At 35.9% G+C, this 14,298-nt stretch overlaps 1 protein-coding gene across 2 annotated transcripts in view; it reads right to left on the reverse strand.

The window, feature by feature from the left end:
• The window catches only part of GALNTL6 (polypeptide N-acetylgalactosaminyltransferase like 6), a 1,207,198-nt gene that overhangs the window by 970,423 nt on the left and 222,477 nt on the right, over nt 1-14,298 (reverse strand). Inside the window, exon 1 of one of the 2 annotated variants that reach the window (XM_003899363.4) lies at nt 11,696-14,255. The exons of the other annotated variant lie outside the window; for it this stretch is intronic. Within the exon in view, the coding sequence (XP_003899412.3) occupies nt 11,696-11,857 (162 nt within the window). The 5' untranslated portion in view covers nt 11,858-14,255. Of the gene's footprint in view, nt 1-11,695; nt 14,256-14,298 lie in introns of those variants that run through there. 2 annotated transcript variants of the gene reach the window in all.

Here is a 14,298-nt window from a genome sequence, read left to right on the forward strand (position 1 = left end):
GGCACCAAAGGCCAAATAATCATAATGTTGACTTGGTTGTCACTGTCTTTAAACAAATGAAGGAGAGAAACAAACAGAAAAACAAAAAAATAAAATCAATTGAGGGCAATACAATTAGCCTAGATGTTTTTGGATGATCTGACTACAATGTCTACAAAATTTAATATGGCCAATATTTGAATCAAGGGTTTATATTTAGCACGTGATATCACCAAAAATCCTGGGATAGACTTGGATCAGTCATATGTGTTTCAAAGTAACTTTATTTGGAAAGACAGAACCATTATATAAACTAGTCAATGAAGAAAATGAAATAATCCTGCAGGAGAAGGATTTGGATAGTGGGCCGCTCATTTAACATAAATTTGCAATGTAATGCTTCAGGCACAAGGCAAATTGCGGCTCATATGTGAATGTATAGCAGAGGTATTACATAAAGGATAAGGGAGTTTTTTCAGGAGAACATTATCGTGTGCATTTTTCAAGCACATATTTTAAAAATGTCTTGTTAAATTGGAGAGAGTCCAAATAAGAACAATTAAAAAGATATAAAGTTTAGAAAGCCCAATGTATAAGCAAAGCTAACACAACTGCATTTGTACCACCCAGGAGAGACACTAAATGGCTTTACTCATTGTCCGTAGCATTCAAAAGAACAGACTGAATTGAGGAATGGGACCTGCTTTAAGCAGTCATTTTGGGTCAATAAACAATTGTTTTTAATGACAAAGCAGAAAGAGTGTCTTCTTTAATTGCAACAAAGGGTTTTGCAAATCACTTTGTTTAGAGTCATATACATTTAGAAAACAAAACCAAAAAAAAAAGCCAAAAAAAGGTTTTTTAAAAAAGTAATTATAGAAAAAACTAGAAATAACTCAGTTTTAGGGAAAAATCTGTGATATTCTATAAACATGTAAAATATAAACATCTTTAAATGAGAAAAAAATACAAATCAGCCATGCTTTGGCTAATTATGGCAGCCTTTAATTTTATGAGGCTGATGAGACTTATTATTTTGAAACATGAATGTGAAAGATTATACTGAGAAACTACTCTTTCCTTCTGAATTTGGGCAAGCTAACTGAAGAAAGTGAAGCAAAGTGCTGGTGTTTACACTAGCCTTCACAGATATTCAGCTACACTGTCCTTCCCCTGCAGAGCTTTCCAAGGATGGAAGGCACTAAGATGCATAAAAGGACTTCACAGCAGTGGGAAATGAGAGGAAATTTTGGCTGCTCAAGAACTTCTTAGACTTACTCTGGTGCCAACAGCTGGTAGGCAGGGTTTAGGTATTACGTAGCTCCTAGTAACTAAAAGTACTTTGCAAGGCACACTGCCAGAACCCATACAGATGGTGGGGAAAATAACTTTTAGTCGACTTATTAAATTTTACATTGCTTTTCTCCCAGGTAGCAAAGGAAGCAGAAAGGAGGTAGAGTGATGAATTCTGAAGCCAGGCAGGGGAGGGTTACTCATAGTCTCTCTGATAGGGGAACTTGGCAGGAGCTTCAGAGGTCTAGAACTGCCACGTATTATTCCCCTCTCTGTACACATCACTGCTTCGTGGAGCATAGGGCAAAAGGCCATGTGATTTCAGTCATATGAAAAATGTGGTTATATCCTAGAATTGCATTTTTAAAAATGTGACATGCTGTGTTGAAATGTGTTTTGGAATGCTGATTTTGGATGTAGCCACAATAGTTATTTATTGCTTTGAAAATTTATCGATAGCCCTTAATTCACGACCAACCTTCTTTCATTTTATTTCTTTACTTTTAAGAGATGTGACTTTCTACGGAGGGAGAAAATACGTGTGTGTGTTTTGGGGACATGGGGTTGGGGAAAGGTAAGGCAGTAAGAAACAGTAGTCTTGTAAAAATATAAATATTATCACAATTGAGCTTATTTCATAGCAATAAATTTGGTGAGTTGGTATTTTGTAATGGTTTACTGGAGAGACAGATATTTGATTCGTATTTGGTCTATTTCTAGACCATGTGACATTAAACACATTATTAAATTTCTCTCTCAGTATTCTTACTTAGAAAATGTGGAGGGCAGGCGTAGTGGCTTACGCCTGTAATCCCAGCACTTTGGGAGGCCAAGGTGGGCAGATCATGAGGTCAGGGATTCAAGACCACCCTGGCCAACATGGCAAAACCCTGTCTCTACTAAAATAAAATACAAAAATTAGCTGGGCATGGTGGTGTGCACCTGTAGTCCCAGCTACTCAGGGGGCTGAGGCAGGAGAATCATTTGAACGTGGCAGGCAGAGGTTGCAGTGAGCCGAGGTCGTGCCATTGCACTCCAGCTTGTACAGCAAGAGCAAGACTCTGTCTCAAAACGAAAAAAAAATAGTGGGTAAAAATACCAAGCTCAAAAGCAGGGAATGAGTGGTAAATAACAGATTCCAAAGCATTTACAGTGCAATGTTGGCGTATGCTAAGTCCTTAAGAGATGGTGAGTTTGAGACCGTTGGGAGTGGATACCCTTGGAAGCAGCAAGTTTGGAAATTCAGGTGTTTTGGTCTAAAACAAATCAAGCCATCTCCTAAACCAATACAACTTAAAATCATGGAGCTTGTTTATTAGAGAAGTTAAGTTAGTATACAATGGGTAGGTAACAGAAAAAAAAGCCCAAAGTTTAAGAGAAAAATTAAATTCTAGCATTATAAAAACTGAAATAAATAACACAAGCACATATTTGGCCTTTCTGGGATATTTCAAATGCCTTTTATCAAGATTTTCAGGTGACAATAAGACATTTTGAAATGATATGACCAAAATAGTTCTTTTCTTTCACTAGACAAATAAAGGAGCTTGAGGGGATTTTGCAACATTTGAATGACAGAACGAAAGTGCAATATATGAGTAGGGCTACTGAGCTCAATACAACATGAACTACTGGGAGACTAGAGAGTGAAGCATCTGTTCTCCTCATTAAACAACCTTCTCCCTTGCCAGAGGAGGAGACTGGGTGAATTTTTTTAAACAAATGTATTTTTAAAATATTATCTAGTCAGATTGAAAGAAGGTGAAAAGGATGAAGGAAGAGAGAGAGAGAGAGAGAGACAGAGAGAGAGAGAGCATACAGAGAGAGAAAAAAAGACCTGAAAACTTCCATTAGTATTACAAACAGTCTTTTAAAGAAAAAAAATAAGATTTTTTTCTAGTTGTATGAATTTTTAAAATAACTGATTTCTTGGTTTAAGGTCATCACTGTTACCAGTATATTAGTATGTATGCACATTTTCTTCATGGCTAATTAGAAAGATTGTTGTTTTTTCCCTACATTAGTGCCAAACATATTCCTAATGGTGGCTCTATGCATCTATGCATAGCAATCTGCATATGTCGTTTTCCTTAGAGCCCATGTAATATGGTGTAATTTTTATTTACATAACGGAGTAAGTTTCTGTCAAATTAACCGGAAGACCTTGAAATGCTTTGCAAAATAAGTCAGTTCCATTATACATATTAGCGATACATCCATTGCAGAAAAATGTTATTTCTATGTAGTCAAACAAAAAGGAATGCTGGGTAGTGACTAAGTGATGTTTTGAATGCCAGCCTGAAATGGTAGTGGGTGTGTTTGGAGGGCCTGAATACATAGAAAACTACCTCAACTCTATAATTAAATTGTTCTATGTGTCTTTCTTTAAAAGACAATAAGAAGTATTCTGATACCACAATATGTAACTTTCATTTTTTTTTTTTTTCCAAAATATTTTGGCTTCCTAGAGAAATAAAATGTTTTATTTTTCATGCAGATTCAGATAATATAGGGGATCATTGACTAGGATAAATCATCAGCTGAACATGTTAAAATTTTTTTGGTTATATGTAAAAGTAGAGAAACAGGAAAATAGAGCAATTAAGTATACAATTATTTCTAACATATTTCACGCATATGCATTATCAATAAATGAATACACATATACATGTATGTATGTACATATGTATATATGTGTGCATATATATGCAGATATGTATATGTATGTATAAACATATATATGTATGTATATACAGAAATATTTTATTGTATTTTGCACTTATAGAATTGTTTTTGTCTTAAATTTTTAACTATGTTCTCTTTCTCTGAGACTTGTCCTTGTTTTGGTAATTCAGGTTAAAAGATGGCATTAATTTGGCACAAAGTAACACATTTTTTCTCTCCTGGTGAATTACTTAGATATCCTTAGAAGAAAATGAGAAAAAGAACATTTTATCTGTGACTGAGCTTTTCCCATTTTAGGAAAAGTAACTTATTCCTACCTGAGCCAAATTTTAGTTAAACGAAGCTGGATTCAAATTCCCGATACTGTCTTCTGTGGAGCCCTCTCCTCCTGGGCTTCCTGGGAGCCCTGTGCCCTTCGTATTTCCCTTCCCTCTCACATTAAAACTGGCAACTGACTCTCATTTTGATTTTAAGTCTCGGATGATATAATAGAGAAGAAAATGGACTTATGACAATGACAGATGTGCTTTTTAGTCACTTCCACCACTTACTAGTGGTTTGACTTTTGACTAGAACTTCAAATAAACATAGCAGGAGTAAAAATCACACTTTGTATTGCAATCTAAATATAATCTGACTCCTGACATTTTTAACAAATTCACATTTAAATATTTTTAAAATCTAAGAATCATGACTTTTTTTTTTCGGCTCCAAAATATCTTTTTTGTTGTGTTAAATCTCTTTAAAGCTCCTTACTTATATTTCCTACTTACATTTTCTCACATTCTTGCCCTCATTCATGTGTTTATATTAGAAAACTGTTCAAGTTATTAAACTCTTTCTTCCCTTTCAAGTCACAGAATTCTTCCAAATTTTCAATTATTTTTATTTCTCTGTGTCATTATGAGATGCCATCGACCATTCGAATTATATTGTAATGTCAAGTATGAGCACATAGCCCTTGGCAGATAGAAATATGATGTCTTCTTTAGTCACCCATTGACAATGGAATTGAAAATCTGGGACCTCACTGTTTAAAAATGTCCCAGGAGCTCTCTCTGCTCCCAGAAGCAAGCCAGGAGAGGGGGGCTTCAACCAATACAACTGCTTCCTCTTATTCTATCTGAATCAGAACAAACATCTTCCTTCTCATAGAGAACACAGAGCAAGGGAGAAGAAGCAAACCCCCTTCCTTTTTCCAAAAGATTCCTTCTCCAGGGAGATGATCTATCTTCTAGGCAACTCAGAAATCTGCTTACTTGCACAAGCATGGTAGATAGACACACTTCTTTCCAAAACTTAATTTCTTGATCGTCTCTCAATTGCAACAAAAGATGCCCTGATACCTACACTTCTTCTCCAAAGATTCAGATACAATAGGATGTCTGTATACATCTCAATAGAGAATTTTAATTATTTTAGTGGCTGGGATGTAAAAATAATAAATTGGAAGAGAGAAATGATCAGAAACAAATGCTCAAGTCACCGTCTTCTAAATGTTCCCTTTTGAAGACTTATAAGATATAGTTAAAGCATGCAGAAAAATAAAGTAGGCTCTGGAAATCTGAGAAAAAAGAGGGAAGTAAGATTGCCATTTGATCATTATACTATAAAAAAGCAACTACTCAATCAGAGGAAAAGTGAATGACTCTAAATAACCAGGATGGCAATAGGCAGTGGCAAACTATACGAAAAGAAGTATAGATGTTATTTGGCGATTATGTAAAATAAATCAGGAGAATAAATTAGAAAAATGTGCTAGAATAAAAAAGATAAGAAGAACATGCAGGTGTGCACGCATGAAGGTGCACGTGCACACACACAGACACAAAACAACTCCTAAGTGTAAGAAAAAAAATCAATGTGAAAATAAAATACAACCAAGGTAACCGCAAAATTTTGTTGAAATGAATGGAAACAAAATTGAATCAAAGAAGACAAGTATTCTGTGTCTGGATGAGAAAGTTCATATTTTTTGAGATCTTACTTTTCTCGAAATTTATATATGTATTTAATTTGGTCTCAATCAATTTATCAAAATTATCTTTAATACTTTTAGAATATTTAGAAGGTGAGACTAGAAAAAATAGCTTTTAAAAAGAAGTGTAGGTTAGGTATGGTGGCTCACACCTGTTGTCCCAACTACTTGGGAGGTGGAGACAGGAAGATGACTTGAACCCAGGAGTCTGAGACCAGCCTGGGCACTGGTCTCTACAACAAAACAAAACAAAACAAAACAAAAACCACTTCAGCCTGGGTGACAGATTGTTCAGAGTGAGGCCCTGTCTCAAAAACAAAAAACCCCAAAAATGTGTAGTTGGTGATTTATATAGCCATGTAGTATAACATGGAGTACAAGCACACAAATGAAGTTAGTTTGGTACTAATGCTAAAGTAAAAACGTGCAGAAAATGGAAAAGATTATTTATCTCCGGAAAGAGCTATGTTTCTAAGTGTGTATCCACATAATAAATCATGTTCAAAACACCACATTAATCAATGGAAAGATGATCACACAAAGAGAACAATTCACATTCCCATAGTGTATAATTTCAGATGAATAAAAACTTGATATATATATATATATATATATATTTTTTTTTTGAGACAGGATCTGTGCCACCAGGCTGGAGTGCAGTGGGGAAATCTCTCCTCACTGCAGCCTTCACCTCCATGCTCAAGCAATCTTACCGTCTCAACCTTTGGAGTAGCTGGGACTATAGGAGTACACCACCACACCCAGTTTTTTTTTTTTTTAATTTTTTTCTTAATTTTTATTTTTTACTTTTTGTAGAGACAAACTCTCCCTATGGTGCCCAGGCTGATTTTGAATTCCTGGGCTCAAGTGATCCTCCTGCTTTGGCCTCCTGAGTAGTAGGGACCACAGGCATGAGACCAAAATGCTTGGCCTACACTTTTTTTTTTAAAGCTATTTTTTCTAGTCTCACCTTCTAAATATTCAGCAACCTCTGTCTCCTGGGCTCAAGTGATCCTTCCACCTCAGCTTCTCGAGTAGCTGGGAGTATATGTATGCACCACTACTAATTTTTTTTTTGGTTTTTTTTTTTTTTGGTACATACAGGGTTTCTACCATATTGTCCAGTTTGATCTCGAACTACTGGTCTCAAGATATGTGTCTGCCTCAGCCTTCCAAAGTGCTAGAATTACAGGTGTAAGCCACCATGCCCAGCCAAAAACAATTAATGTTTAAAGTTAATAAGTAATATACATTAGGCAAAATTTATGTGTTCTTGTAAAATAAATTCTTTTAAAGATTGAAGTAACAGTCCAACCCAAAACTATAAAGAAGAAAAAATTTTACTTCATTAAAGTACTTCATTAAAAATATTGTAACATTAAAATATTTTAATTTTAAAACCATAATTTAAAATATTTTTAATGTTTTAAAAATAAAACCATCATACAATATAATGCTATCAACTAGGAGAATATTTACAATAAGCCAAATATTGATACATGTAGTCTATAATTTTTTTGCATATAGATATGAAAAGATACTTCTATAAACCACACAAAGTACTACAATAAGCAGTTCACTAAAGATAAACCACAAATGGCAAACAAATATGTCAAAATGCTTTATTTATAATTAAATAACTATATTATTAAAAATACTTCTACAATCCTTTTTCTTTGCTTGATGAATTAGCATAGGTTTAAAAACCTGATAATACTTAATTTTAGCAGTTTCACAAGAGAAGGAAATACATATTGATACAAACTTTAAAACATTGTATATTCTGTATATTGAGTCCTAAAAATATTCATAGACTGATCCAAGTAACTTTATTTATTGTATGTACTCTAAGAAATGATCTGAAATTGAAAAAATAGAAATACAAGTATTCAGGAGAGAGTTCTTTGTAGCAGCAAAAAAGAATGTTAACAGCTTAAATGGTAAACAAAGTAAATATTTTAATAGATTACGGTACTTGTATATGTGAAAGAATGCCATACAACTATTTACATAATATCCTCAAGGCTTTCCTTGAAAATAAAATTATGCTTTAGCATGATGTCAAATGATAAAATGCATACTTCAATGTTATGCGGAAAATATAAGTTCAAGTATGAAACAATATAAGTGATAAATATTATGTGATAAAATGGCTAAACGGAAGCATTTTTTTGGTTAAGTGGCAGAATTTTAAGTTAATCTGTTATTCTTAATAGCAGATTTTATAAACATATTTTGTTTATAGATATCTTCACTCCGCAATTTTTCTACTATTTTGGAATACTTGGTTTCCCAAATACTCTTTTAGAGAACAAAATACTGCTTTTATCAGTAGACAAAGTATTGAATTTGCTTTGCTGCTATATATTTCATCATAAAAAACTGACAGCTTTTTTCATACTATCATTGATGAATTCAATTACATTGTGTCCATTTTTCCCCAAGCTTAATAACCTCTGGGTGGGCTAGAATTCAATTTTAGATCCTTTCTGTGAAATCTAAAACTATAGACCAATCTGGCTAAGAAGAACCCTGATAACTGTGCCACATTAACTCAGAAGTTGTCAAAATTACATTCTATCAGTGAGTGTTACTACTTTGTCATGTGTCAGATGGGGCTCTTAAATTCACCCCACCCCAGAGGAGCTGCTTAGGCAGAGCTCAGCTTAAAGTTTAGCAGGTTTTCCCATTTACAACGTCTGGTTGACTAAACGGACTTTGGATTTGCTCTGGACTTCGTCGTATCTTGGATTTGGGAAAAGGGTGGGAGAAACAATTGAAGTCCCAATTTGATTTCTAGGCACAGGTCACATTCTCCAATCTAATTTTTACCAAAGAGGCCTATTTTGGTATTTTTCAAATGTGTAACAACCACAGTGAAATTGTACTTTTCTAAATTTCCTACTTTTTAAGAAAAGAGCTCCATTTACTTCAAGAAAATTGTTAGAAAGAGAGATATGCAGCAGTGAAGCATTAGGAGAGTTTTTAGTTCCAGAATATTCCACAATTTTAATACAACCAAACGCCCACCCTCTCTTAAAATTCTTCCCTTGTATTTCACTTTCTGCCTACATCTGAAAGGGAAAGGAGGCTACTCTAAGAACTGGCCATCTCAGAATAAGAAGAAGGAAAGCAGGGGAAATTTTCTCTACTTAGTGGTTTATTTGTTTTCTTTTTATTTTGCCAGAGAACCCCATACAATAAGTTATAAGCCCCTCATTCAGCAAATAATAAAGTGAGATTCTGTCTTCCATTTGGATGTGTTTCCATGCATTTAGTTCTAATGGTCTGGACCCACAAGGAGAAAAGCTGAATACTAAGGTTTGGATATCTCTTAGTTCCTATCTGAATGACACATTGAGACAGTCGAAGTTTCTTACATACATTCTTCAACTTTAAGTTGTAATAATTAATTCCCATTATCAAAATGTTTGGATCAAGAAACAGAAATAACAACTTTCTTTTGATCATTAATGAAAAGGCACTACTTGTCATTTGTTTCAAAGTTCAGCAGTTGGACAATATGAGTTTGACAAGAATCATTATTTAGGCTTCCTTTATACTATTGTATATGGTTACTTTTGTACTTTAAACTGAATGTTTAAATTCCCTCAAAATTCTTATGTTGAAACGTAACCCTCAATGTTATAATATTTGGAGATGAAGATTTTGAGAAGTGGTTTGACCATGAGGGTGGAGTTCTTGTGAACAAGATTAATCTCCTTATAAAAGAGGCGCTTTCCAACTTGTGAAAACACAATCAGAAGATCTCTGATCTATGACCCGGAAAGTGGGACTTCACCAGACATCGACCCTGCTGGAAGCCTTGATCTTAGACTTCCCAGCCTCCAGAGCTGTGACAAGTGTCTGTTGTTTATAAGCCATTCCACTAATTTCATTATAGCAACCTAAATAAACTAAGACACTTTTCATGTTTAATTCATCTAAATAAATTATGTAAAATATAAAATGTGCCCTTTAAATTATTTCTATTTGAATTGTGATTCTTTGACCCTTGATTGAAAACCCTGTTATAAAAATATGTGTGTGATAAGAATGACTCTAATATCTAACGTTATTGCAATATATTGGAGTTACCATTATCAAACATTAATTATAATATTAATAGAAAAATTAAATATGTATATCATATTTCTCATGAAGTATCTCTAAATATGTTAAAGTGTAGAGTTAGAAAGAAAGATTTCTAACTTTAGAAAGCCTCCTGGTCTCTGTAAGCCAAATGTATTTCTCAACATGAACAAATAACGTTTTCCTTAACTATGAACATATTTTAGAATATGCATATTAATTTTGGATTTTGTTTTGGAAATACAATTTTACTTTGATTTAGAAATCCATAATTTGTGATGGATATATGTTATTTATTATAAAAATTTACATAACTTCAAAAGATAAAAGTTAAAAGTCTTGCCTCCTTTGCTAGGGGACCCATTCCTGTAAAAAATGTTCCATGTTCATATACACTCAGGTACACAGACACACAAAATATGTGCATGCGTGCATACACCCACACCATACACATAGACACAGCTCATTTGTTTCCTTCTGATTGAAGTGTATGGAAAATTTTGTCAGCAGCTATAAACTTCTCCCCCAGTTGTAGAGGTACAATTTTGATATTAATATAATGCACTAAGTTGGCTTGTAGTGGGATAAATACTGAGGTACTTTAAAACCCTTTGTTTTTCTGCCAAGAACACATGTTCCTGTCTTTTTCAGCAGTCCCTTTAGAAAAGAATTAATTCCAGACAGCTTTGAGCTATTTATGCCAACACCACAGGCACTGAAGGAAGCAGCTTTCAAGAGAATGGCTACCTCTATCCTCACCTTAATGATTTTTCTTTTGGATCAATGCTCATAGGTTTTGGAGTCTGTGTGCAGAGTATTTATTAAGTTGACTATAATGACTGGGGATAGCACCTGCTTCTCCTGTTGATCCCCTGTATTATTGTGTGTGTGTGTTTTTTTTTTTTTTTTTTTAAAAAAAACACCATGTCTGTTTTCAAAGAAATCCTCAAAATCTTTTCACATAAAATATGATTCAGAAATTACAAAATTCTCATCACTAAAATTTTGTATTCAGATTCTTATTCCAGGTAAAAATATGTTTAGGTATCTAATGAAAATGGTAATTACACCTGAGTTCATTTATCTTAAAATCAGCCTTAGTTGTATTTATTTGTATTTTATTTTTCTCCTATTTACATGTCACTGCATAAGTCTTGAATATTATTTTACATAGTAAGTTTTCTTTCGTTGTGCTGCCTGGTACTCATTCCCCTTCCCCTGACGTTCCGGCAGCAACCACAACTTCATGTAACTTGTTTTGAAGAGAAAGGGCACGTATAACTTAGGTTTTTTTGTTTTTGTTTTTGTTTTTTAAAGCAAATACAATTGTGGGTGAGAGACAGTATGGGTGAATATGTATGTATGTTTATACTAGTAGAGACAGTTAAATAGGAAAACTTCATGAGATAAAAGGTTTTCTGAATACCAAAAGTTTGACTTCAAATATCAAAGCTTAAAGCCCTGTAGGAAGTCAGGTTGAATCGATTCCAAATACAAAGTGATAGCAAAGCTAACCTTGTCTACCCTGGGCAAAAGTGATCACAAAAGAAAGAGATGATGGTGACACTACATGACCCTAAAGTCCTGATTCAACAACAAGCATCCATGAGACGAACCACCCTATCTTGTCTTGATCTGCATTGTAGCCGTTTGCTTTTTACGGGTTACCTGATAAACCAGCTCATGCACTCTGTGGTCTGCACTAATGCTTGGATTCCTCTGGTGGCCAGCTCCCACTCTGAACTTGGCTCTCATTTGGCTGGTGAATGGGTTGGGGTAGACAGCCCATCTGGAGCTTGTGGTTACTATAAAGGATGTGAAGATGTACATAGGTCTTCAAGGGTGTGTTCACGTTCATCTCTAAATAAGCTCACGGTGTCCCCGAGCTCTTCCCAGGGAAGTGTGGTACATGTCCTACATCCTCTCTGCTTTGAGGCTCTACTGAAATAATATAAAATTGCGAATGCTCCATTTCCATGACTAGGATATAAGACCAGAACTAGAAGCCCTCTAAGGCAGTGCTTCTGAAATTATATGTGAGGACTCTTTTTTCAGAGTCCAATTTTTTTTGTTTTTTAATATCTAAGCGGTCATAGGTGAATACACTTGCAAAGTGAAAATGAGCTATTAGTAAAATAAAAGTTTACAGGTAATATTTCATCTCCTAGATGGCTGCAGAGGAGTCAGGATCACCATATCAAGCTATATGACAGTGCCGATAAGGAAGAGGCTAGAGCTAGAGAGTGTAGCCCCAGAGCCCTATCAGTGCTTGAAAGGTTGACTCTATATACCCTTTTGCCCAAAGCTTTGATTTGCTTTGTCAGTTACCAAGGTGTCAGAAAACTAATTAGATGGACAGGAGATAGGGAAATAATGGGTACAAAAGAGTGGTTCCCTGGCAAAGGCCCCACCTGCAAGTCTGGAAACCCATGGCCCTAACTGGGAACAGGCATTCCTGTTTTCATGCCCAAAAGTTGCCTTTTGGCCTGTCATGCTCCCCTATCCTGTGCCCATATAAACCTCAGACCCCAGGCTCCAGAACCTATGAGGAGATTAACAGAAGAGCATAAGAATGGCAGGACAGTGTGGTAGAGAAGGCAAGAAGAAAAGGAACGTCTGAATGCCGAAAGGAGTCTGGCTGGGAATGATCAGAGAGGAGATCAGCCACTGGATAGCCAAACTCCAGGGGAAGATCATCTTCCCACTCCATCCCCTTTCCAGTTCCCCTTCCATCCCACTGAGAGCCACCCACATCACTTAATAAGATCCCTGAATTTATCCTTCAAGTCCATGTGTAATGTGATTCTTCCTGGATGGCAGACAAGGACCTGGGTATCAAGAGGGCACTGAGCTGGTTAACACTTAAGCCATCTATGGACAGCAAAGCTAGAAGAACGCACTGAAACACACTCCCACTTGGGCTTTGGAAATCATAGGTACCCACCCCTAGACGTTACCAAGCGGACGGAGCCCCAAAACACTCACCTCAGCTCTTGCACCTGCCTGTCTGCATGCTCCCCTTCCTGTAAGGGATTTGAGTGCATGGTGCTGAACACACAAGCCACACCCCTGTCACACATCCTGTAGAGGGGTCAGGGAACTCTCCTGCTTCACTAACACTCTGCCTTTGCCAAGATTGATGACAATGCATCATAAATACTCCTACTCTTAGGTTTCAGGAAGAAACCTATGAGGTGCCTTGTTACAAATGCCAAGAATACCCCAGCAAGAACAAATTCATTATACACATTAGTAACCTTGATGATAACCATACTTTCTTAACTAGCATTCCATCTTATTTCCTCATTGCTTTCCCAGTATTTCCTAAGTTCATTTTCCAGATAAATTATTCTCACTTGAATCATTGAGAGGGAGCAGGGACCCCTCTTGGCCTGTGGGCCCGCCCACCCAAACATAGAATTAAAGAAAAATCTTGAATTTCTTCCAGGGACCTAGCTAGCCTGGAGAAGTATATAAGGAACTTGATAAGCAAGAAGGTAATAATAGCTCAGAACAATAGGCAAGAATGTTAGAAACTAAAGGTAACAAACATCCCTGAGTTGGTTTGCTGAAATCTGGATCCACAGACTAAACTCAGATCACTTATGTTCTTTGTTCTACATTTTTTCCTGAAGGGACTGGAGGAAGCCACATCCAGGAGCCACAAGCTAAAGTTCTTTTATGCCCACCCCAAATTTTTAAACAAAGCTTCTCTTTTTTAACCAACTGCAAATCAGATGAACTTTAAATCTACGTATGACTTTAGGCCAAACATTGTGTAACCTCTATGTATTGATTTATGATTTTGCCTGTAACTTCTGCTTTCCTGAAATTTACACTTGCCCTTAAGAAAACCCTTACCTGAAAGCCATTGGGGAAGTTGGGACTTAAGCCTGAACTGCCTGATTATCCTTTCTTGGTGCCCTGCAAATAAATGCCTTCCTTTCTCCTGCTGCAAACCTTGGTGTGGGTATTTGGCCTTACTGGCCCAGTGAGCCTACCGCAGTTTAGTTTGATAACATCATAGGCTCAGGGACTGATTCTGAGGGAATAAAACCAAAGTTACCACTACTAAAGTCCAGCCTGCCAGCCAGAAAATGAAGGAGAGTAAACGTGGGAAAAATATCTATATTTGATTGAGAATTTACTCCATAGAGCCTGCATTTTTTTTTTTTAGACGGAGTTTCACTCTTGTCACCCAGGCTGTAGTGCAATGGTGTGATCTCGGCTCACGGTAACCTCTGTCTTCTGGGTTCAAGCAATTCTCCTAC

The sequence above is a fragment of the Papio anubis genome, chromosome 3 (assembly GCF_008728515.1).
Source record: "Papio anubis isolate 15944 chromosome 3, Panubis1.0, whole genome shotgun sequence".
Lineage (NCBI taxonomy): Eukaryota > Metazoa > Chordata > Mammalia > Primates > Cercopithecidae > Papio > Papio anubis.